This window comes from Manis pentadactyla, chromosome 15, assembly GCF_030020395.1.
Source record: "Manis pentadactyla isolate mManPen7 chromosome 15, mManPen7.hap1, whole genome shotgun sequence".
Taxonomy (NCBI): Eukaryota; Metazoa; Chordata; class Mammalia; order Pholidota; family Manidae; genus Manis; species Manis pentadactyla.
Window position 1 is genome coordinate 64,078,840 of NC_080033.1, and position 26,510 is coordinate 64,105,349.

The 26,510-nt window shown below is 44.0% G+C and overlaps 1 protein-coding gene across 1 annotated transcript in view; it reads left to right on the forward strand.

The window, feature by feature from the left end:
- Positions 1–15,236, forward strand: part of WWOX (WW domain containing oxidoreductase) — a 312,554-nt gene extending 297,318 nt beyond the window's left edge. The window contains exon 9 of the mRNA XM_036909332.2: positions 12,878–15,236. Within this exon, the coding sequence (XP_036765227.2) occupies positions 12,878–12,904 (27 nt within the window). The 3' untranslated portion in view covers positions 12,905–15,236. The remainder of the gene's footprint in view (positions 1–12,877) is intronic.
- Positions 15,237–26,510: the final 11,274 nt, after the last annotated feature.

The window sequence follows — 26,510 nt, forward strand, 5'->3', positions numbered from 1 at the left end:
GCTGTTTTTCTTGGGCACCGGCACTTGCCCCCCACTGACTGCACCACAGCAGCCTTTCCCCACCGCCCTGGGAGAGCCGTGATTTCCTAAATGTCCTCCCATCGCCCCTCTTCCCCGATGCAGTGACATTTATGCAAGTGGTTTTGAGGCCCGTTGAACTTTTGTTTTATTTGCCTTCGCCACAGGGAGGTACTTGCCTGTGTCAAATCCATATCCCACTGCAGTTCCGTGTTCCCAGTAGCAGGTTTGGTCTTACCATGCCAGAAAGAAAACACGGGGGAGATAATATGCAGCATTGAGGAATTTTGCCTTGGCTAGTGGCATTTTTCAGACTGCGTGGGGCTATTTCAAGAGCATTTCCCATGTCTGAGGTGCTTGTAGGTGGTGTTCATCCATGGGAAAGGCTAATCGGAGAGATTCTTTAACGACGCTTAATGAAATGCCAGGCTTGCTAAAAGGACAGTCCTTGAAAAACAAGATGTCCAACTGCAAGTTCATACCTGGCTGCTGACTTTGCTCGGCAGCATAATGATTCTTTAAATTCACAAAAGAAGAAGCTATCCAGCATTGTCCAGACACACTGAGCAGCTGTCATTATTGGTAAATGTAGGTGATGGGCCGCTGGTTTTGTTTTTAATGGGTGAAGGGTTGGCGGGCTGCCTCGGAGTGAACAATGAGATGAGATGAGACAGTATGCATGGATGCATTTTAGTGATTGGCACACAGTAGGTTCTCAATAAATCGTTTTGATTCTGTTGTTGAAGAGACTGTTGGGCAAAGCCCTGTCATCAGGTCCTCACCCTGACCGTCAAGTTTGGGCGGTTCTCACACTTGCTTCATCCCAGGGCTGATCCACGTTAGGTTCATTATGGTTTATGGTGGAATAGAGTTTAACGGAGCGCTTTATAACGGGGCCCTGTTTGCAAATGATCACGTGGGTGATTCAAAGCGTGACTCACACTTCCCGATTTCCCGCTCCGGGCCTTGGGGCCTCAGGACTGTTGTGCCCCCTGTGTGACGCGGTGCAGCTGCCTCCACGGGTCTCCCTCCCATGCCGCTGAAATTCCAGCTTTCTAGTCTGGGATCAGGACCCGGGGCTCACGGGCAGGGGTCTGGGGTGGGGTAGCTGAAGCAGCTCCGAGCCCGCCCCCGGCCGCGGGAGCCCTCTCAGGGCCTGGGAATGGCTCTGTCTGGTTCATCTCAGACACGTGGCATGAGGAACATGACCTGCAAGGCTTCTCACTTAGCCGTGTGGCCAAGGGGCGTCCTGGCATAGATGATGCCAAACAGAATTGAAAGGGAAGAAGGGCAAGAGGGATGGAGGGAGAGGAGGTGGGGTGGGGGGTAGAGGGAGGGAGTGAGGAAGGGAAGAATTAACTAAGCCCAGTCCGGAGTCCCTGCTGCTTCCTGTGTCCACACAAAGCAGCATGACCAAGTCATGAATCAGGATCACAGTGCCCAGGGACTAGTATTTATTGAGGGCCTACTATGTGCCCATATCTCATTTCATCTTCACAGCATTCCCCCTCTTCTAGATGATAAAGCTGCAGTTTAGAAGCCGCATCAGAAGCAAGGCAGGACTTGACCCGATCCGTCTGCACGTCCCCCTCTGCCCCATTTCACGGTGTGTCCCCCTTTGTCCCTGGGAAGCCTCATCTCTAGAGGTCTGGTGATGGCTGCCCCTCCCTTTCGTTTCTGGACAGGTCCCCACTCAGTCCCCTTGTCAGACAAATGGGTGCTGCACTCTCCGTTTGGATGCGGGGAACATTGCTGCGCCTTCAGTAAGGACAATCAGAGAAAGAAGAGAGAGAACTATAAAAATTCCCAATTCTAATGTGGATGAATAATCTGGGTTGGGGATCATACTGAATTAAACCTACAAGCCATTCAGCCTACTGTGTCGTTTCCTTAAGTGGCCCTGAGGGAAGATTTGTTAAAGAATTGTCTGTTTTATCCCATGACCTCAAGCTCAAAGGTTGGGGCGATATCCCTGAATAATGTGCCTCTTTGCTAATAACCACATGGGCCCATAGTCTCCTAATTTAACACGCTTTCCAGGAATGTGGTAGTATTTTCCACATACACAACCCATGTTGGTAATAAGCTCCTCATATAAATGCACCTTGCTGAGTAATACCCATCCTCAGAGGGCATGAGTCGTGTAATCAATTTATGTTTTTTAAAGTGTTCTGTGTTTCATGGATTCTTTTTCATTTTTGAAGAACTAAGCTTTAGAATCAGAGTTGTATTCAGACGGGCTTAATTTTGTTTTAAATAAAGGGGGTTAACACATCTGAAGCCAAAGGCCACATATAATGTGATTCCATTTATATAAAACATCCAGAACAGGCAAATCCCTAGAGACACACTGCACACTGGTGTTGCCTGGGGCTGGGGGGACGAGTGGGTGCTAGGGGCATGGGGTTGGGGTTTCCTTTGGGGTGATGGAAATGTTTTGGAACTAGAAGAGGTGGTGCTTGTACAACTTTGTAAAAGTACAGAATGCCACTGAATTGTACACTTTGAAGTGGTTGGTTAATTCTATGATACATGAATTTCACCTGAGTAAAGAAAAACAGGTTAACATGGAGGAGAGATGTTTTTGGCATGTGGGGCATACATAGTAAGCTGTTTTTTCCTTGTCTTACTTACGTACTAAACAATCCCACCATCACAGCACAGGCAGGAAATGACTGGGGCTGTGTGTAATGCCAGGTAAACAGAGCTCAGACAGGGACCCCACCTGCCCTGCATGGTGTTGTGTATGGAGCCTCAGAGCCAGGCACTTTGCTTATCATTTCTTGACCATGTTATCGGTTTATTATGTGTTTGCGTGTGTTATTAATAATGTATACCTTGAAAAATCTATGTGCATTATAGTCTTTGATCTCATCATGAATTTCAAAGCCAAAGATTCCTTCTTTTTTTACTTTTTTTAATTTTTAAGAAACTAGAATGGAAATAATTAAAAACTTCTCCCTCCCCTTTCTAGTGGAGAACTTCCTCTTGACCTCCATCCATATTAATAACATGTATGTGTGTGCATGTGTGTGTTAATGAGGTATGGATGCATGTGTGTGGTGTATATACATATACTCACCTATATACACACGCACACACATATGCATACCTACATGATACATACATACATATTCTAAGGAGAGAATTGTAAAGCAAATATTTGATCCAAGCTTACTGTATTCCAAAGCTGAGGAATATTTAAATACAAGACTTACGCATCTTGTATATTAAAACAGAATTTAAAGACTCTAGACTCCGGCACCATCAAAGACACTCTTTTCATTGTTCTTTTATTGTTTATTGACTTCAAAAAGACTTTTTAGTTTAAACTGACTTTAATGTCTCTTGAATGCCCTTTTGTAAAGTGGCTTTGAAAACTCAGAATTAATGTCTTCATTAAGTGGAAAAAAATCTTGGGGAAAAATATAACTGTAACTTGGCTTTCATTAGAGCAGAAAGAGATAAAGAAGTTTTGCTTCATTAATGTCTGTTTTCCCTATGTTCAGAATTATAAGGGAAAAAGGAGCTGGAAATTAGTGCTGATAAAAGCTTAACATTGACACAGCGCTGAAACTTTTTTCCTCTTTCTTAGAATTTAGAAGAACATATTGGAATATTCTAGGTGCCCTGTCTCTCTGGATATAAAATGACTCCAGACCCAAGGACACCAGTCACCCTGACTCTTTCCACGTTTGGCTTCATTTTCTTTCTTTCTTTTTTTTTTTTTCTCCAACACTTGTTCAGAAATTGACTATGTGGGATGGGGTCTGTTGATATGTTTTCCATTATTGAAAAAGCTCCATCCTGTCTCTGCTGCTTTTCAAGCCTCCAGTCGGAGCTGATCTCTTTCAGGAAGTCTGTCCTGATGCCCCAGCTGCTGGCACCCACAGATCCCTTTGCACTGGATTGTCGCTCTTCTGTGGCCTTGCCCTGCTCCCCGGTCAGCTGCTCTTTCCAGAGAGCAGATGTGCACCTTGGGTTTAGGAATGTCCTTCTGGGCTGCCTCTTCTTTTTTTTCAAACTCCATGGGAAGCTGAAGCACAGGCTCTTTGACCTGTGATGTTCTACCAGCGCTGCTGCTCACACTGGTTGCCTTTTTCTTTTCTCCATATTATTAGCAGCAAAGGGGGTATTGCGCAGAGGAGCACCACCCATCCGAGTTCAAACTTGAGTTTCTGGATCCATCATGTGTCCTCTATGCCTCCCATGGAATGCAGTTCCTGGAGCAGCCGTGTCTCCTGGTGCATTTTTGGCACCTCTTAGAAGGAATGCCAAGCCTTCGTTTCTCTGTACATGTCAGTAATCCTGAGAGAGAGAGCGGACAGAATGGCCAGGTGGAAAAAGCACTGGGCTTGGAATAAAACAGACCCCAGTACAAGTCCTGTGTCTGCTAGATACCGGCTCTTGACCTCTAGGGTAGGTTGCTGAACCTGCCTTTCTCATCTATAAAGTGGGGATGATAGTATTTACTTCAAAGAGTTGTGGATGAATGAAATGAAGTAGAATAGGCTGCAGTGATAACACCCCACAGCCACCTTCTTCTGCATTATGACAGATCTGCTCTGGCTCTTTGTTTTTAAGTAGCTAACACTTAAAAAGACTTCCTTTTTTACCTGCTCTCCCCTCCCCAGCACCAAAAGTATATTCAAGAGGGTAACTTCCAATATCATGATGTCTTTACTTAGTACCTCCAAACATCTTGGGTATCTTTATTGTGTCTCTCCATAGATAGATGGATGGATAGATTTATTTTGTTTTAACACCTGTGCAGTCCTGCTAGCCTTACTCTTTTTCAAGTGCTCAAATGCCATTGAGTCATAGGTTTCAGACATAAACACTGAGAGTTTTAAGTGGCACTGCGTCACCCTGGGTTTGTTACATAAACCCTCAGGGATATTAATACTCTCTACTGAGAAGGGTAATTGAGCCTCCAAACCACCCAAGATTTCTGCCTGTAAAATATTTAAGGACTGGTGCTATAAAGCCATTTCCCTTAAGCAATTTGTTTTCCACCCAGGAGCAGAACAAGGAGAATATGACTCAGAGTAACTTACAAAAGCCAAACTCTTAAGCTACAAAAGGCATCTGCTCACAATAGCTCTTGGAGAAGGGCTGAAGGCAAACAGAAAGTCAACAGAGAAGCGACCAGGATTCTGAAATTGAGACGACAGGGCTCCACAGTGCGCGTGATGATGGTGCTATAAATCACCCATTCAGTGTTCAGCTAGACTTTCCCTGGAAGCATATCATGGAGTGTGCACGAGGGCTTTTTGATAAAAGGGACCAAGTTAAAAGATGTGAAAACAGAACTTTAAAAGCATGGCAGGCTGCCAGGACATCTCTGAGCACCTCACACGCAGCGGGGCAGAGTCTCTGCGTTTAGCTTGCATGTAGACAGTGAGGCTGGACCTGCAGGCTTGTGATTGTCTCTGTCGGTTTGCTGAAGTGTCGTCAGCCTGCTTTCCTGAGAAGACCATCCCCCTTGAGTTGCAGCAGCCGAGGTGAGGTGACCGTGGATGACACTTAGGGATGATTCTGAAGCAAGCCAACATGTGTCACCTGAGATAAGTGCCCAAAGATGTGAAGGAAATTCTTAGGCATTTTTGGCAAACATATAAATTTTAGATTGAGGTATTGTGAAATAAGAAATAAGCCCACATGCATACAGTGGCTCAAACATGGTTAAAGTGTTTTTTTTTTTTTTTAATGTAAGGTCCAAAGTTGCCTGTTCCATATTAGCAGGCAGCTCTCTTTCACGGGTTACTCTGGGACTCAGGGTCTTTCCATCTTGTGGTTCGGTCACCTACCACCTGGCTCCTAAGGCTGCCTTGGTTGTGTGCTTCCAGCTGGTGGAAGAGGCCAGAATATCGCTTATCATGTGCGGGGGCATTTTAAGGACAATGTCCGGGAGTGGCACACATCTCTGAAATGTAAGAGGCTAGGAAATGTAGTGGAGCCGTGTGCTCAGGGAGAAGAGCAAACAGGTTGGGTGAACAGATAGCACCGCAAGTCTTTTCCTCGGCAGATGTACGGTTGGTTATTTGCTTATGCAAAGGTCACTTTGTAGTCTAAGTTCAGTTCAGTTTTTTTGCCAAAGTTCTTCATCTGATTGACTCTGGAGATAGCCAGAGATAGGTAAGTCATGCTGCCTGCCTTCCACCCTCCCGGCCTCTGGGAGAAGTAGACCCCATTCTTACTGTCCAGTGTGCAAGGGGCCCTTGTCTACTGTCCACATGAAAGAATGGAAAGGAGGATGCTGTGCCCACCTTCATGGCCGCTCTAGCAGCTCAGGGCAGCTGCATGACAGTTCTGGCCAACAAGTAAAAGCAGAAATCTGCCTGGACCTTCAGGGAGACCTTCTACTTTTGGATGAAGAGGCAGGGCATCGCTGGTGTCTCCCTCCCTTTCTTCCTGCCCCAGATGCAGGTTTGACGCCAAGAGCTGCAGCAGCCCTTTTGTTATCAAGAAGCAACATACAGGAGGGGAAGTCACAGGAACGGCAGAGGGACTAGCCCTCACCTTGTAGCACTGCTGCAGGACAGTCAGGCATGTTTCTTCATCCAATATATGCGCCTCCCTCACCCTCCACCCCTGATTAATGAGCCACCAATAAACACTGATGCAAATGCGGAATGCAGGTTTGAGGGAGATTCTGGATAATCCTTGGGGGCGAGGCTTCTTTGGGAATACAACAGTCATCCCTCACCCCATTTGTCTGTCTGAACATTTGCAAGTAATTGTGTTCTGCTTCAGTTGGGAAGCACTCCAGTGCAGTGTTTCTAGAAAGTTACCAGCTTTGACTTAGGAAGACTTCACCTGTCAGATTCTTCTTACCAAGCACATTTTGATGTGACGATGTGGGATGTGGAGATCTCAGAACTTCGCACTGTGCATGAAATCCCTGAAGTGAGACTTGAACTTCTTGCCTTTCCTATTATTATTGCCTCTTTTGCTCTGTGACTTTGTACTGAGATCCATTTATATTAGGGTAATTGCCTCATGCTACTTAAAAATCCTTCTTTGGGCCGCACTGGATAGAAGATAAAAAACATGTAAGCATGCATACCTGAACATAATTTGAGCTCAACAGGCTAGAGTTTCTATAACTCTTTATCATAATAATAATATTAGCAATAATAATAATAAGGGTTTTCCATGTCAAGGAATAGGGTAAATATCATCATGTGCTAGATGTATGACTTATTTAATAAACTTTAAAGCTCTTTAGTACATCAACTTGTAGTGTTTTTTCCCCCTATTCTTCAAAAATGATTCCAAATAACTGATCAATTTTTGATTCTACATGTACTTGAAATACTATAAATATGCCTTGTCAGAAATATAACATAATTTAGACATTTTACTTTATTCAGTAAAGTAAAAGTTTATTATTTCAACTAGTTATTATGACTGTGATTGTGATTGTCTCTGCCAGTTTTGAGTGTGCACATATTTTTCTCAGGTACCTCTGCTTGCCGTGGTTGAAGGGTTGATGAAAAATCAAAGTTGAAAGAGGACAAAGTAATACTGTAAATATCAGTCCTGGTATATATTTCACATGTAAACGCCCACCGTGTAGAAGCGCCAGTGCTAAGGGTTGGTGGCCTGCTGTGTTCATATAACCAGCTGCATTAACAATGGGATTACTCAGCAGGGTCAGAGGTAACACGGTCAACCTCATATCTTATAAGCCAAGGCCACTGTGCCTCTAGTCCTGAGTATTTCAAAGCCATAAGTTCTCAAAATCTTTGTCTATTTTTAAGTAATGGAAAACTTCGGGGCCTTGAAATTGTTTCTTTAGAACGTTTAGTATATAACTTAATTTTCATAGGAACTAAGCTATCTTGCTGTTCTGTAAAGCACACACAATTTTGGAATGCATGCTGTCAAGTTTTGCTACATTGAAGAAAATCATGCCATTTTGTTCTGGAATAGAGTATGGGCTGAATGATTCACAAGTCAAGAAAGGTTACTGGTCTACCTCCCTCCTGGCTAGTCTGTGGTCTAGCACAGGAAACAGCAAACGATGGGCCCCAGGCCAGATCTCACCCACTGTCTGTTTTGGTGCAGCCTGCAAGATAAAAATTCTTTTTACATTTTTAATTGGCTGAAAAAATATTAAAAATAGTTTTTTGCGATACATGAAAACAGTATGAAATTTTAATTTGACTGTCCATAAATAAAGTTTTATTGGGAACATAGCCTTGCTCATCCATTTACGTATGTGTGTGGCTGCTGTATATCATTACAATGGCAGAATTGAGTAGTGGCCACAGGTTTACAGGCAAGTCTGCCAACACCTAGTGCAAGTGATGTACTTACCTGTAAGCAGAGGCAATTAAGGAGCTATTTTGCCCACCTACTCCCAGTGAAATGAGAAGTTAGGATGTATTCTTGTCATAAATGCTGGTGTGGCTCTCATGGCTGCTTGTGGGAATTCTTTCTCCAACAAGCCCCAGTCCTGACTTTCCCTGTCTACCTTACTCTTTATTCCCAGGTCTTTGCAAACTGGACCGTAAGGTATTACAGCCAATTAGCAGTTCTCTGCAGGCCAAAAAGAGTCACCTCTACGATTATTGAGCCTTCGTGTGGCATAGCAGACCAAGTCCTTGTCACGTGCACGCTGCCATTCCTGTTCTGTAGTTACACGTAATTTAGGGATGATGAGGGGAAAGTGGTCTCTCTTTATCTGCTAATTCCTTGGAGGAAGTTCTGTTCAGAATGAACAGTCTCGAAATGTGTAATAAAATTACCTATCAAGACCACATTTACAGAGAGATTTAAATGTGATAATAAGAATAAAAGAAAATGAAGTGTCGTTGAGGGTGTCTTCTTTACAACAGCTCTTGGGCTTGACTGGTAAGCATACTGTAAAATGACTTTTATACATTTATGGATTGAAATGGTTCTGCTGAAATTTTACATGTTAACATTGTCCAAACTTCCATTACTAACACCTCACACATTGTTACAAATGGTTTCATATTTGACGTTTTGATCATACTAACCTGGGACATTTTGCACTGAAGCTCTCATTTTGTGTGATAGGAAGGTTCTGCTTATTTTGGTTTGAGTACTTTTCTATAGGAAACCAAAATAGAATGTTTGTAAATTCTATCCTGATGCATTCTGTAAACTGATCATCAGAGAAAGAATCATGTAGAGAAAGCTTCAATATTTTATTTGCCAGATTGGTGTGGGTAGAAAATAAATATTTTTTTGTTAAATTTGGTCCCATCCTTTTCAGATTTTCTTTTTTGCTTTTCCTTAAAGCTTCTACTATTCAGATTACAGTTATAACTGCACCTTATTTTATTTTTTTGTTACAGCTTTATTGAGATATAATTCACGTATTGTCCGGCTCACTCATTTAAAGTGTACACCCTAATGGCTCCTAATATATGCATGGAACTGTTTTTAGGGCATTTTTATTACCCTGAAAAGAAAGCCTGCACCCCGTGGCTGTCATCTACCAAACTCCCACTCCCCCTGCCAGCCTTAGGCAACCACAAATCTACTTTCTGTCTCCACAGTTTTGTCTTTCCTGGACATTTAATACAAGTGGGATCATCCAATACATGGTCTTTTGTGATTGACTTCTTTCACTTAACATAATGTTTTCAAGGTACTATATCTTATTTTTCAGTCTCTTGTTATTTTTTTCCTATAAACTTTAAAAAAAAGAATATGTACAGAAATTCGTAGCCTATTTAAGCGTGCAAAGTCTATTGGATTCGTATTTGTAACCACCATGGCAGCTGACAGCGCCTACCCCGTCGAGCAGTTCTGTAAGTGCCAGCTGCTCCCATAAATGTACGATTGTTAAGGTGAAGACTAATGCTGGCTGCTCAGGCCCCCAAATCTCCCTCAGCACAGCTGTAGGCACATTCCGAAGAAAGGCCAGCTTATGGTAGGGTAAAGTGCAGAACTGTCCTTTCAGAAACATGATGCGAACACCACCCGTATCTCAGACATCAGAAGCTGCTGTTCACCTCATCCTCCTCATCTTCATCTTCTCCACGCTGGGCACTGGGGGGCACGTCTTCCTCGTACTGTTTTGGGCTCTCCTTTGCCCAATTGTGCTGCATCAAGCACCTTCTTGAAGCATGGTCATTCTTGAGCTAGGAGCTTTTGGTAGATGGGTAAGTTTGTTTTTGTAAATATTTTTCTTCTTTCTTCTTGGAGTTTTCCAGAAGAGGTCAGGACTTGCTTTGTTATTCATTAGTCCTTTATAAAGCTGAGGTCTGGTTTTACAAGGATGCATTTGAAGATAACTTGAGCCGTGGTTTTCATTTTGATGGGCACAGAGTGCTCACTGCACCTTTTAGAGATAAGAACCTTTTAAATAAAAGTAAGAAAAAGAGGTATTAAAGGACATGTATCTTACTGATTTATAATACACACGGGCGGAGTTCAGATGTGGACCTCTCTGGGTTCCTCCTTTCCTCCAGCCCTCCCCGCGTTTCTCTCTGGGTGATGACCATCTGCCAGTCGGCCAAGAATGGCCCACGGAAACCCATCCAGTGTTGTCATTTTCCCAAATGCAGGCCAGTCTCGGCCGGGAGGCAGATGGTGAGCTTACGGGACAGAATCAGAGCGCAGGCGTTGGTTTTCCTTTCAAGACCTGTCCCCCATTACCAGGGACGATAGAAAGTCTGCTTAAGTTAGAACTAGTTAATTGCTTCCTCAGTGGAAGCCCTAAATGAGTTTTAAAGTGAACTGCCCATCTCCAAGTGCTAAGTAGCCAACACAATAGTCGATTGAAAGAGCTGAGACTCATTTAAAGAGGTTGTTCTGTTCTCTTCCTCCTTGTCTCTCCCTCCCTTCCCTCTGTCTTTCCCTCTCTCTCTCCCTCCTTTCCTCCTTCAGTTCTTTCTTCCTTCCTTTTTCTCCTGTCATTTAACCATAATAAATATGATGGGGTTGTATCTGTAGACTTTTGCTGGTAACTAAATAAATTATTTATACATTTAACACAATCTTGAATTACTAGGTGGTCATCTTAGGCACTCAAAAGTGTAAGAGCTCTTGAAAGCAATATCCAAGCATAGATATTCTATGGCACGTCTTACAGTCTAAATATTGCTTTTAGTGTAATCGAAGAAGCAAGAGTAGTCACAGCAGTTGATGGACTATTTTTCAAATTGATTTCAAAAATGTATTTAAGGGGATGATCTTCTAGTCTAGATTACCTATTGATTTTTAATATGAAAAGCTCATTATGTAAGCAGTAACTGCATATAAAAACCTAGCAAACCTTTGCATAAATCCTTTAATTGAATTTCCAGAGCCTGTGGTTCTACTTTTTTTTTAATTAAATCTATTTCTTTTTTTAAGTGTTACTGTGTAATTTGCATGCTGTGAGGAGGCCCTGTCCCAGATAAAGTGCCGTTGATCCTTATTAAACCTCACCTCTGGGCTTGCTTAAAACTAACTGGAAAAATTAAAGTGTTATGCCGCAATGCACTTATAGCTTATGTGATAGGATTATGGAAAAAATAATAAAACTAATTTCCAGGAGAGAATTTATAATGTCAGATTTTACTTTTTTCAGTTTGATAATTGATAGTGAAATCGTATCATATATATAAATCATATTTTAGCCTATAAACTGAAATGGCAATTAGGAAAGATAATATATACTTGATGTAAAACCATCATGTTACATACAGATAATCTTTTGGCACTTTAATTTTTTAATTGTGGAAGGAAAGGATTATGAATTGAAGTCCAACACATAAAATGATGGGTTTCCTTTGAAAAATCTGGTTCTTTTACTATGCACTATGTTAGTAGTTCTTTGATTTTAGTGTGAGGAAGTATAAAAGATATAGAGAAAGATGTTCTGGGTATGTTCGTGCTAAAATGTATGTATTAGAATTACCAAGGGAAAGAAAAATATAAGAGCGGCAATAGGTTTTTCTATTTTTTAATACCTAACATTTGTTATTTTAAAAGCAATAAAATCCCCTAAAGAAATATTCATAATCAATAAGAACACAAAATATGGAATATATTAACTGTGTTATAAAAATGTTTGTAGTATTGCACAAAATGAAAAACACAGCAAGCTCTGTATGGTTTAAAGTGTAATCAATTTTGAGGTTGTATACAAGGATATAAATGATAAACACAAGTAGTAGCATTTTTAGTAAAGGCTGTTACAAAATACTGTATTTATGGCCTATTCCATTCTTTTTATAGCTCATTAATGTAGAAAACAAACACAGTGTATCCATCTTCTCAGGCAGCTTAAAATTCCCTTAAATGATATTTTTAAATGGAAATACTGAGCTCATTTGATCTGCTGCTTCTTTATGCGTGTGCTACTTTGAACTGGCGCGTGCACCGGGGTTCCTTGGCGGACTTTGGAAGGAAAAAGTGTTGATAATGATGCATGCCCTCCCTGTATGAACCAGGGCCAAATCTGACGACTTTACCAATGGTTCTGATCTATCCCCCTCCTCTCAAAGGGCTCCCTCCACCCCCAGAAGAACTGTCACACCTCTGGGAGCTGCATTAATTCTTCCGGACCACGAGGGGGCCGCTGAGTCCCCGGTTCACCGCACTCACTGGCAGGAGACAGTTTTATTGCCGTTGCAGAGGTGCTTAATTTCCTGCGGTACCTATGAATATGCAGACAGTGTGTGCTCAGCAATCCAGCAGTTCAAACTAGACAGCTGGTTCTGGGGGCGAGGTTCCCCCCGACCCCCACCACCTCCTTTCCTTCCCTTGGACAAGTCCTTTCTGAGTAAGCTGAATCTGTAATGTAATTTCATTAACTTATTTCCAGTGTTCCGTTTGATGTTGATGTCTCTGTCATGGCCTTTTTCCCTTCCATTTTGTCATTCCGTAGAAGTCACTGGCCTGTTATGATGGGTGAAGCATAGTGCCATGGCTGTGGGAGTCACAAACTGGGATATCCAGCCTTCCTGAAACTTAATAGGATTAAGCAATGCCCTGTTTGTTTCCTGTAAGGTAAGAGTGTTCGGAAAAGAAATGAAAAAACATCTTGGTAAGAAGGGAAAAATATCTGAAGTGTTCCCCTTCTCTCTGTTTGCATTAACATATAGTTCAGCACTGCATAGCTCTGTCTGTCCATCTGTCCCTCCCTCCCTCCCTCCCTCCATAGTGAAAATGAACACAAGACACATCTTTTTCCCGAGAAGAGATGGGCATTGGTCTGGTTTCCCCCAGAGAATCGTGTGGCCGTTGTCACAGGGAGGGTCAGCACAGAGGTCCATCTGTGGAATGTGGGCAGTCATCTGCAAGTTGAGAACAGAGGTCAAGGCATCAAATAAAGTGGTGTGAGTGTCTGGCCTGGGAACCTGGACAGTGGTCACAGGCAGGATTCAGAGATCCTTGAGCCAAGATTCAAGACCCAAACAAAGAATAAAAACCAAGCTGAGCTAGGAAAAGCCCAGCCAGCACAAATTAGAGGCCTCCAGTAATGCTGACCCAATAGTGGCCCCAGTCACCGCCTCTTCCTGAGGACAGTACAGCCAATGGCAATAGAGCATCTTAAGGCAAGAGAACTGAGAGGCTAGAAGTGATGCTTCTCTTGGCTTCAGGGCTCAGGAACAGGCTTGCTTGATCTCATCTAAGCAGCCATGCTTTACTGGGCAAACTGATGGATTAAAGAACTGAGCTCCCTCTTAGAGAGTATCAGAAATTATCAACCTTCCGGAGCTCCATTGTCCAACATGGTGGCCACTAGTCACATATGGCTGCTCTAATTAAAGTTAATTACTTAAAATAAAAAATTCAGTTGCTCAGTCGCACTAGCCATATTCAACTATTGAGTAGCCCACTCTGGGCCGTGGCTACCATACTGGGTAGTGCTGCAGAGAATATTTCTATCACAGAGGAGCATCCTATTAGGATAGCGCTGCTCTAAAGCAGAAGTCTCCAAGGTGTGGCAGTTGACCCATTGGGGTTCCAAAAGAAAACACTGCAACTTCTATTTATCCATGGACCTTTTCCATTTATTATTAAATTTTGATGCATTTACTGGGCATGTACTACTGTTTTAAGCACTTTACATATGTTTACAGACATCATCATTTCAAATATCCTGTGAGGTAGCACTGTTACTATCCCTATTTTCAGCTGAGGACACAGGCACGCTGAGTACGGAGGGGGCCAGCTGGGATTCCAACTCAGGTGGTCTGGGTCCAGGGTCTCTGCTCTTAATGCTGCATGACATTGGCCCTCAATTAAGGAGCATCGATCTTTACAAGTATGCAGATGCATTGCAATAGGTGCCCTCTCCGGTCCTGGGAGTCAGGAGCCCTGTGTGACGTGCAAGGCATTCTGAAGTAAGGCCGGACATTTCCCCAAGCAGAGGGTTCCCGGTGGGGCCTCTGCTCCTTGTGGACTTCCAGCATTAGGAAACACACGGCAGTTTCCCAGGTGTGCTGTGTTAAATGCAGCAAGACACTGGATTATCTGTTTTGAACGAAAGCATCCCTTACAACATGAGCACGAGGCTTAAGGAGATGTCCGCAAAGAGACCAGCATTTAAAGATAATACTTAGAGTGCGCGCCCAAGCAAGCTGTGAGCAAGTGGCAGGATTGGTACATCAGCTGCTCCTGACATGAGCCCCTCAGCTGTCGCAAGGTAAATACAGTGACAGTGGCATTAGATCTTGGAAGTCAGTCACAGAAACACAAATCTACATCAGCAAAAGGAGATGTGCAAGTGCCTGCACTGTTTTTCACCCTATGCCATGCCTCGAAGTAGTAGCCAACAGAATGATACAAGTTTCTAACTTATAAATAAATGAGACGTATATTGTGGCATCTGCCTTGAATTTCCCTGATAAAAGGTGCACAATGAAAAGTCTGGAGCCTCTAGAGTTTTAAAAAGAATCTGTGGCCTCTGCCTGCCTGGATTATCACTGTTCAATTGGGCCCTGCTCTGTGTGTCTCCTGCCTACTTAGAAGAACATCCTTTCAGAAGAGTTGAAAATCAGGACATGAAAAGGATTTTGTAAGGAACATAAAAGCCATTGATTGAAACAAAGAGTCATGCTGGGGAGACTGAACTTTGAGGGGAACTTGGCCCCATAGGCCTTTGTTTATCATTACCTGTGGGAAGGCTGTCCCCACCTTCAATTCTTTGTTTGAAAATATTTACATTTTTTTCAAATATATCCTTCTATCAGCACATAATTGCACTGAGCCTAGTTAATAAAATTCTGAAAAATTGGGAAGATACAGGTTTTTTCCCACATTCTAGCCATATTCTCCAGAACTTTTTCAAGCATGCCAAATCTTTTGTGCAGGGCAGTGTGTGTGTGTGTGTGTGTGTACGCATTGTGGAGGTGATTAACTTGTGTCTATGAACCTTTTCTATTCATCTTTCTGGTGCTGGCACTTTAAAATACATAATTTCCGTGCAGAAAGGGAAACTTGACTTGCCCAAAGATTAACTCTTTGTGTATCCTTGGTGAATGCTGAGCAACCAACATCTTCATTTCTGATATATTTTGCTTTGATATCCTTTTTTTTTTAGAGCTAAATGCCAATGTTATAATAGCTGTTTCTTGAACCTTTTAGAGAGCATCAGGGAGGGATTTGGAGCAGACGGAGTTTCTCAGGATTACGAAAATGGATTTCTGAGTTGCCATTATGGAATTCATTTGACAGTTAAAGGGTGCAAGGTCAGTTAACCATCTGAAGTTTCTTTTCTCATTCCAGAGTATTTTGGTGGGTGACAGAGCATAACAGTGTTGTTTTTGATATTATTAACTTATCCTGAAAATAAATCATTTTTTGCCAACCCCCAAAGGAAATGATTAACTTCAGGTTAATGCTGACACATACGAAAACAAAGCTTCATTTTGGTAAAGCTGAGGCAAATTATTTTAGTATTAGAGCAGAAATATGCTTTTTGAAGGCTTTAAAAAAATTGTGTCTACAGAATAACAACTTTGAAACTGCTTGTTATATAGTCCCACCTGCTTTGAGAAATACATGGTTATGATACATCTATTCAGATGGAAAGGTAGATCAGATATCTGGCTCCATATCTTTTTTGTCATAATTCAATAATCCCAATTAATGAAATAGGTTAAAATTGGTCTCTTATTTTTTCCACTGTCAAGTAAACAACACAATTTTTTTAAAATGAATCAAGATTTTTGACACTGGGCCTTCTACTAAGTGATTTACATGTGATTTCTAATATCTAACCACACCGTGAAGGGGCTACAGCTATTGTTCTCATTTGTAATGGTGAAGAAACTGAGGCTCAGAGAGGCTGAGTAATTGACTGAATGTCACACAGCTCATCAATGGTAGGGTGCTCACTAGCACCAAGACTGGTTCCCAGGACCATGTTGTGTGACAATAGATAGTATGATGAGGAGCATGTGTTTCATTTTAGTAAGGAGAGGGGCCCTATCTTACCTGTTCTGTTGTATCTAGCAGGAGTGCCAGGTGCATGGGGACATAAGGGCACAAGCTGTTAAGAGAAAGGCGTGAAGAGCGATGTTTGTTCGTATATATTCCTGGAAGTGGGTTGGAGGTGGGCATCCAAGTTGGTGGGGACTGAAGTTTATATACATGTTGGAGACCCACTTTAGGTAAAACATCCGGTGCGGAATCTTGGATGTGAAGGGCACTGCAGCCCAGCCATCCTTGACTTCTAGGCTGTGCCAAGGCCGAATTCCACAAAACCAAGCTGGAGATGCCGCTCTCAGTGTGCGTGAGCTGTTAGACTCCTTCATTTTCTTCTGTTGTTTTCATGAACTCACATGGGGAAGCTCCTTCTACCTTTGTGATTCGGCGTGGAAGCCATTTGAACAGTACCCCATGTTCACACATGTCGCCTTCTGTACGAGAGACCCGCTCCCAGGCAGGGCCCATCTGCTTTCAGGGAAGGTCTCCGTCCCCGGAGCATTCGCTACAGGGAGACTTTTAAAATGCTTTCTTTCTACAGCATCGTGGTAGATTTTTTTTTTCCAGTAGTTTCTTAATGGTCTTTAGTGAAGGAAGTAAGTGACACTGATCAGTGAAGGTGGACAGTAAGATTTATAATGTATTTGTGCTAGCTGATTGCCAACAGAACCGGCCTTTCCCAGAGGTGCTGTACGCAGACTCAGAAAATCAATAGGGATTAACCTCTGACCTCCTTCACATACTTATACTGTGGGCTGCATCGCTTACCAATATTTCATCCATTTCACTTAGCTGCTGTTACTTACTCAATAATGTGTGGCCCATCTCACAAGATACTAATTAATTTTTTAAAATGCAGCATCACTTGAAGCTATGATAGGATATCACACCTTTGGAAATTAAAGCCCTTTGGATTATTTATCAAACTCACATTAATTAACCTTAATTAAAAAATAAAACTGAGAAGGGAAAGAGCTAAAATTTGAGAGTTTGCTTTGCTCATACCCCCCACCCCCACCCCATGGTGGTCCGCAGTGGGGGGGTCCTCTGTGGCTCTGACAGACAGGTGTACACTGGTGTCTCCACTGGAATATGGGCCCCTTTCAGGAAAGTTATTAATCTTACCTTTTAGATAGACTTTTTTTCCTGTTAAAGGGAAGTGTATAAATAGATACATATGCTACCTTGCAGTGAAACAAGCCCAATGTGTAATTTTTTAAGAAATCAAAATTAGCTTCAATACATGGTCTATATGCAAAAGTTTGTATAAACAAACAAATAAGTAAGCTACCCTTATTTTTGTTATTGTATAGAATTAAAAAGGAGCAAAATTTGCAGTAACACACTTTTTTTTTAAAAACCTTTCCCTTTAAGCTTTGGCATATATTAAACCACTCTACATTCGTCTTAAAAATGGAAAGTGTTGTAGATTTCCTTCATCTAAGACCCTTTTGTTCAAAGATTTTTTTTTTCAAGTATACCTATTCCCCGGAGTTTACTTACAGTTTGCTATTGATCCGGCAGCTGGTATTTGAATTGGTCGATGTACTCTGTAACTTGTTTAAGATACCCTACCTGAGCTATTAGTTTAAATAATGTATTCATAAATTGATTAATCATTACAGTAAGACTTATTAGCTGCATTTATGTCTGCGTGTTATCCACGATTGCCTTGTAGTCTAATAATCACGCATCCTTAAGCAGAAGTTGGGTTTTACATTACAATTTAATAATTATCAAAGTGGAGAACAACAGTAATTGTATGGAAGTTGAGTGAATTTTAGGCTCACTGAGCAGGTCGCTACTTTTACTTTTCTTAGGTGAGGGAGACCCAAAATGGGTCAACCTCGAGGAAGTGATTGAATTTCCAGAAGCTTTGTTCTGGCATTTCCATTTTCAAAGACGGTTGTGGGCAGGGGGAGGAGAATTTGAAGAGAAGAGACAAAGCCTTTGTCTCCATTTCTCTGGCAGCTGGGGTCTGAAGAATTTACCGTGAACGCTGGGGGTGCTTTCCACTGGGTTTCCAGCACGCACCCTCACACCCCAGAGCTTGGGCACCTGGCAAGACCCTCGGGCTCGGCTCTGCCCAGCGGTGAGGCCAACAGACCCGGTGCAGATGGGCAGAATTCAGCCTCACGTGGCTGTCTGGGAACACAGTGTGCCCACCAAACAAGCGTTGGCACTATTGTTGAATGACTTGCCACGTGGACTCCCGAGCAGAGAGGAGGTGGTACAACTGAATATAGGCCTTAGAGCTACGTGCACTTGAAAAAGTATTTAATACACTTTAGAGTGCTTTCAGGCTCATTGCAAAATTTTGAGCAGCCAGTGCAGAGAGATCCCATGTACCTGTCCCCACACACCCACAACCTCCCCTGGCTACAGGCGTTTGTACTCAAACAACGTTTTAGTTAAAACCGATCGTTCGGGTCATGGATGTCACCAGATGGCTTTTCACGGGCCCTTTGTGGCTCCTTGAGTAGCCTCGCTTGGGTTTCCCCCCGGGGGGGTGGCATCTGTCAGGTTCTTCCCACTCATCTTCTCTGGGTGCGGAACCCCCTTCTTTCTTCCCATTTGGTTGGAGAATCATTTTGCCTCATTGCATCATTTTTCTACTTCGTAAATCCCCCATTCAAACATCATCCAACAACCTGCTAAATTACCATATATTGTGTGCTTCCGGTAATGGGGAGGGGGCCCTCTCTTGCAGCGTGCATTTGTTGAGCTGGGTTGAAAGAGCGCTTGCTGCCCACCACGTGCAGGACATCTGCTCACACGTGAGCAGTTGTGCTTCTGATGCGGGCCACCCCTTCACCGTGCGCTTCCAGATGAGAGAACAGATTGCCGTGGAGCCCCTTCCCGAGGATCCCTCTGCCCAGCATGGGGCTTTGTGCTTTACTGAGAGCAAACCCACTTTCCACGGCCACGCCTCACTGCGTCTGTTTTGCCACCTGACTCAGAATGTCAGCACGGATCACTCTTCTACAAAGGCATACCAGGCCAGGCAGGAAACTTCAGCGGATAAATTATTTACAGTGTTTAATTATCTTTGTACAGATTTATTAAACTTCTTGGTTACCTAGGAGCCCGTGTAGGTGCTGTAAAGAGTTTGGTCAACTTTGAATAACAGACATTTCATTTGAAAACACAATCTCTTTGTGAATGCTGCCGCCATGCCCCTCGTGTCAGTATGGGGTCTGCTGGTAAATGTTGAACAACTGGCTCTTGGGGAGGCAGCAAACTGATTTTTCAGTGTTTGCTGATTACCATGGCGTAAATATTTACACTGTGCCCCCAGGAAGTTCCAAAAAGGAGTCGGGATGAGAGGCATAGTCCCGTACATTAGCTGTACCTTATTTCCGTTAGAGGACTCAACAGATAAATAATCTCAAGAGCACGGGTGATCGTCAAAGACACTAATCTTATTCAGAGGTATCGAGTTTTGAGTATTTCTTACCATCGTTTTTGGTATAGCTTATTTAATCATGAGTTTATATAATTTAATATTCAACAGTGGGTGTATCCAACAATCAGCTCATAACATTCCTGGAAATATAGCAGCTGGCTCTCTGGTTACCTGGCTGCAGAGAACCACCGCGTGTATTTGACTGACTGCCGGTTTTGAACTGCATCCTGTGTTCTGATGAGGTTCATGATCTATTCCTAACTCAGGCTCATTCCTAACAGGGTATCCCTGCATGGTTTTCCACTGGGGTGTGACGCGCCTGTTGGCATGCTGCTAAGTGTCCTCGACAGCAAGCAGACACATGTACCCTGGCTGGTACATCCCAGACGATTCCGTTGTACTGATATTAAGGACAACAGTATTTTGCCAGAAGCTATAACGGGATGATTCTGTAACAACAGCATGGTGACACCAGACGATGTTTTTCAATTTTCTTTAATATTTATGCTGGATAAATAATTTATCTCTTTTTTTCAGGTTTTCCTTTTTTTTTTTTTTTTTAATCTCGAACATGTTGATATAGACAGGTGCTAGATTTCCCTGAATAACTAAAGCAAGGATTTGGTTAATTCCCCTCCCTGAAAATACACGTCAGCAGAGTTTCTGGGAATTGTTTCCACAATGCCGGATCCCATCTACTAATATGAACTAATGAGATCTATTAAGGACCAGCCCCCACATTTGAAGGGAGTCCCTTATTAAGGTGACATCTTTGCATGGACGTTATAGCATCAGGACCATCATCTGCTGAGATTTTGGAAAATTCAAAGTCGTGGCTCACTTGTTACCCTTTTTGGATTTAGCACAGATGCTCTCTCTGGTGCTGGGCTGCTCAGCCTTGGCACTGTGGGCATTTGGGACTGGGTCGTTCTTTGTTGTGGGGTCCTGTCCTGGGCCCTGTGTGACGTTTAGCAGCACCCGTAGCACCTCCCCATTAGATACTATGGCGTCCTGTCTCCCCAAGCAGGGCTCAGCAAAAATGTCTCCAGATGCCGTCCAATGCCTTCTGCTGGAGCAAAATTGCTCCCAGTTGAGAACCAGTTGTTCTAGAGCTACAGTTTTAGCCACTCAAAGCATACAGGAAAGGAAAAATCGAGTTTGTCTTGTAGTATTTCACCCTCTTTCCCTCTGGCTTCCCCCAAACACTAGAATTGAGAAACAAGTAACCTAATGTCACCAAATCAACTTCTGCCCAGGGGACCTAGACTGGAGGGAGAAAAGCGGTATTTCTACCCAAGGGTCACTATCCCTTATTGCCTCCTACAGAAGTGCAGACATCATCAGAAACGGGGGGTCCCTAGAGTGGATAGAGAGGGGCCTTTGCTTTTCTCAGACTCTTGCTCGCCATGCTCACAGACTAGTGTCTGAGCTTGGAGCTTATAGCTCGCTTGCTGGGGACTGTGGGATGTGCATCGTGGAAGACTTGAAAGGTTCCCAGTGCCCTTGGCTGGGGATGGAGGGGAGACGCGTCGGGTCTTTGTTCAGAGGAAGATTGTTCCCTGACACCCTTCAGGGTGGCGTGTCTTAGCAGTTAATGCCGGGTGAATTTCAGGGCTGCTCTGTGGAAGCTCGGAGCCTTCTTCCTGCAGGAAAGCGGATTTTGTGTGGCTCAGCTCCGAGAGGCACCATTCATATCCGAGTCTAGGGGAAGGGCTTTCTCTGGGATGCTGTCGTGTTCAGCCTACACAGTGGTATACCCAAGCCCTTGTTTTGACCCAAGAGGGCTGAGATAGAGCTTTTCTTGAGTTTTCCTCTGCAAACATAGGGCTTTGACTTTTTGGCTGGGTCTCCTGGTATGACATCTGATGGGATTCCACTGTGATGGAATTGATCCCTTGCTGGCCCCGCCTTGCACCTGTGTGCTCAGGTAGCTGATTGGAGAGCCTTGAAGCTGTTGTGGGGGGCAATTCTGTGACCATCAGGCCTCATCTGAGACAGTGAGCAGAAGGAGGCAGGTTCTCAGTCCAGCAGACCTGGAACGTTCTTCGTGGGCCACTTAGGAACTGTATGACCCTGGGGCAGTTGATTTCACTTCTCTGAGTCTTAGTGTCCTTACCTGTTAAATGGGCATAATGATGGCTCCATGGCCAAGTCGTGGGTGATGAGTTATGGTGAACGTAGCCCTCCTCAGCTCTGTTGCAGAGCAGGTCTCAGCAAGCCATATATGCAGTTGCTGTTCTTTTGAGTCTCATTGTCGTTTGGGACATGTGCTCAAATAATGGCACTAGGCTGCATTGTCCCCTCCTGTCTAAAGGACATCAAACTCTCCAGTCTCTTCTGATGGCCTAAATCCTATTCTGAGCAGGCCCTTTCAGAAACAGTTAAGGAGATCAATAGTTATTTGTTTACCTTTCTGGCTGAGACGAGATTTCATGCTTGTTACTAGCAGATCAATAGGGAAGGCGCATTCTGTTAAGTTTCCCACAGGAGTCATTAATCTCCCTCAGCCTCAGTTTCCCCACCTGTGAAGTGAGTCCAACCAGGATGAGAATGAAAAGTTAGGTCAAGTGAGGCTGGCAGCCAGACACCCACAGCTGGCTGTGACGCAGGAGCCTCTGCTGTCTGCATACCCCCAGGTCAGCGGCGGTCACTCAGCTTGGAATGATGAGCTGCCGCCCCAAAGATTCCGCCTCTCTTCAGTTGACTGAATATCCAAGCTGAAGCTCTCACATTGTGAACCCAGTACCGTACATTTCAGGATCTACCACGTGCCATTGGAAAGAAAGCAGTAGGGATGTCTGTGATTTCGTTTCTGCTAATTGCTTTTCCAGGGAGCCTTAAACTGCCCTTCTTCCTTAGAAGAAATCTTCAAATATTTACGTATATGTGTCTGTCTTTAAAATGTATTTTACATGTCTGAATATTTAAACTGAATTTCCACAGGCCTTCTATTTCCAGAACGTTCTACCTCTGGTTCATTGTGATCCCTCAGGGTCAGTCAACCAGGGCAAAAGCATAGGATGGCAGTGCCATGGGCTGAGATGGTGGGAAGGTGCCACTCTGGGGCCTCTGTGCTTGTCAGAGGGGACTTTGGAGACCCTCAGATATCAGATTGCCTGATAACTGAGGCCACAGTTCTGGCTGGAACACTTGTCACTAAAGCTGCTGATAACCAAAGGGTGTATCGTTGATGCGGGTAACAGTTGGAGGAGGAGGGGGCCTGATAGATACTCGGATGATTTTAATGTTTATATTCCACTGGGGTAAGCTCTAACAAAGACCCATCATTTCCCAGATAACCAATTCTTTTAAAAGAACATCTGTTGAAACTGGCAATTTACATTCTTCTTAAAATACAGAGCGACATAATTAACCCTCTGGGGAGACTAATATTAGTTTATTAGAGACAATTTCTAGTTCTGTTTATTTTTACACTAAACGATTTGTTCAGATTGGGAAAAATTTTTTTTTTTCTTCTTGGTTGTGGTGTGGTTTCACCTTTCCTTTGGGTCAACTTCCCCCGACCGAGGACGGGCAGGTAAAGAGCTTGGTGATGATACATGGCCCCGGTGATCCTCAGCCGGGGACCTCTAGAAGGGCGCTGAAAGTGCCCGAGACTGTTTGACCTTGTAGTGACCTGGCATTCTACTAACTCCCAGGTATGATTAGTCTGCTTTAGAGTTTCACAGTCTGTTTTTAATGTGCGTGTGCCTGTCTGTAGGGGGTTCGCTTTCTCTTCAGTCCTGGCGTTGCGCTCCTCCGGCACTCCCAATTGTGGGATTCTCTTGAGTTCACTGCTGAAATCCCGGTCCACTGATTTATACTCTGCACAAAAGATGACGAACACTTGGGTGTTTCCCACATTGGGCTAATTTCAGACTTCTGGCCTGTTGTGGGACAGAGGAGAGAGAAGACAGAGCCTTTCAACATTGTGCAGAGGCCATGTAAGATGAAACCCTCTGATTGTTCAGGTGTCTTTCTTTGAATTGGAAAGTACCTGCTGACCATCCAGCCATTCCGCCCTCAGGGCTGTATCCTGCAGCGAAGGATGTCGGCTCCTGTTCTCTACATTATGATTCTTCAAATACGGGGATTCCCCTAACTGAGAAACCCTTCGCTTTTCTTCCTCCTTCCAAGCACTCAGTTACTCAGTGAATGAAATGGCTCCCAGAACCTTCTCCTAGCACCATTTGCTCTCGTGCAAAACAGGACTTGTTAGCAAGAGGTCACAAAGAGGAGCTCGCCGTGGGCTGGTGCAGAGCTGTCATTGTGAGCTCCTTGGCTTGGCCCACGAGCCCCTGCCCCGGCCCCACTGCAGCCTCCTCTCCTTCCCCTTCTCCCCGTTGGCAGCCTTTATGCTTCGGGCACACTGCACTGCGCTCACCAGGCTGAATCATCTGTGCCGGCTGCGTTCCCTCTCCTGGCTCACCCTCCCACCCTCGGCTCGCTTCTCTGTTGGCAAACTGCTCATCATCCTTCAAAACCCAGCTCTTGGCATCATACGTTCCCTGAAGCCTTCCCACCCCTTTAATCACCCACACAACTGGTGACCAGCTCCCCTGTGCAGCCCCAACACCGTGGGGACCTTTGAATTGCGACTGCCCAGTTACACAGGCCTCTTTCCCACTGCATGACTCACTCCCTGGGGAAGAGGACTGTGTTTTATTCCATTTCTAACCCTGGCTGGACACCTAATAGGTGCTCAGTGAACAGTTGTTGAATTTAATAACCTCCCCTCTTGTGCTGCTCTGTATTTAAGATCTGATGGCACCCAGTGTCTTGTTTCCAGTGAAGTATAAGAGGGTGCATTGCGTGTGTGTGGGAGTGATTACAAACTCCAATCAAACTCGGAATTGCTGATTCACACCTGGAGTTTCTTTATTTGCAAGCTGGAAGATGAGAGTTGAATTTGAAACCCCTAGAGAAAATTTGAGCATAAGAAGCTATTTTGAATAACAGTCATTTGAGGAGCGGGGTGGAGCAACGGATGCCCCCGAAGACCCAGGGGTCTCCCCTTCCCATTGCACTTGATTTCTCCTCCACTCCGTTCTTAGCTTCTTTGATCCAATCCCTGCAGCCCAAGGTGGGGCTCTGATTAACAGCTTCCCTGGTTTCTCCCTGCAGCCAGCTGCACTGTGGTGAGCATAGCAGGTGGTACCTACCACTCTGAATGGACAGAGCGGAGGTCTGGGGGTGAGCTTTGGGGTTACTCTCCAGATTTCTGAAACTTGGCATTTCTCCCTTGAAGATGCCTGGCCAACTGCTTTCACATTACCATTAAATGAACACTTAGAAGGTTAAGTGGCTCTGCAGCTTAGGCAGCATTTCCACAGGGAGGGGAGCTGACAGTTCCCCAGACTGTGTGCATCCAGCTTATCAGGGGGAAGGGGGAAGCCTTGAGCCAGAGGCTAGCAGAGATTGAAAGAGGCACATGTTACCAGCCACACGATCATGAAGGGAATGTGTGTTCTTACAGTGTGTGTGCATGTGTGTATCTTCAGATTGAGTGAATTCTATTTTTTCTTTTCTGTTCACTAGCCATTGGGCAAGTTGACCCATGACATGGCCACTGAAGGGACCACCCCAGTGACCCTTTAGCAGCTGAGTCCATTCCTGTAATTTCCTAGCCCCACTTTTAGCATTGTATATAAAGCTCATCTCACAGAGTATTGGAATCAAATACATTCAACCTCCAGCCCGCACTGGGTTGACTGCCTGTAACGTAAGACTGTTTTGCTCATGGAGCACCGTGACAGTGACCAGGAGGTGGTCTCTGACACTGGGGCCAGAGCCCAGGGCCTGCCACTCGGAGGCACTTAGAGAATCCATGTTTCCCTTCCCTCCCAAGCCAGACTGGATTGATGTTGAAATTTTCTTTGTATTTCAGGTTAGGGAAATTTTATTGTGGTGCTTATGAGCCCAGAATAATTTGCAAGAACTTACAGAGGTATAATTCAGGGAGTAATTGGTTCTGAGACAATGTGTATTGTCATATCGAAATGTGTATTTTCCTGAATTTTTGTAGCCCATTCGCAAATCACTAGGAGTGCTATCCCTAATATTCTGAATACTTGTGCACCGTGAGTCGGAGGGAATGGTGAGTACCCAGCATGTGTGTACCCACTCCTTACCCAGGGCAGTCATCCCTGATCCATCAGAATTGTGCTTAGCACACTACTCTATGTATCATTACTAATCATCTGCAATCAGTGTAGGAGATACTCTTTATCTACCTTCCTAGCAAAGCGATACTTTGATAAGAGCATCATACTTGTTCCTGCAGTACAGCCTGGCCCCCTGTGTAGCAGTCACACCTTTGGGGATCTTATTCCCAGCAATGTTTTGCTGTCAGAGTTTGGATTTCCTCCTGGGAGAAGTCTAGAAAACCTCTGAGCCAGTTACCTAATGGAATAATATATGTTACCTACTTCCATTGTCTGCTCAAGCCTGATACTCTCCAACCATAGCTGGGCCTGCATAAGAAAATGTCCTACGTTGAGACTTTGTATCAAGACAGGTGCCGAGCATCGTTCTCGTCCAGAAGCATCCCTGGAACCGAAAGGATTCATTGCAGTGACAAGCTTACCCAGTTCTGTGGAAGTCTAATATGATTTGTGCACACAGTTTCAGGAACATATCTGTTGCATAAAGCTATGTCTCCTTGTGTGGGTAATTAATG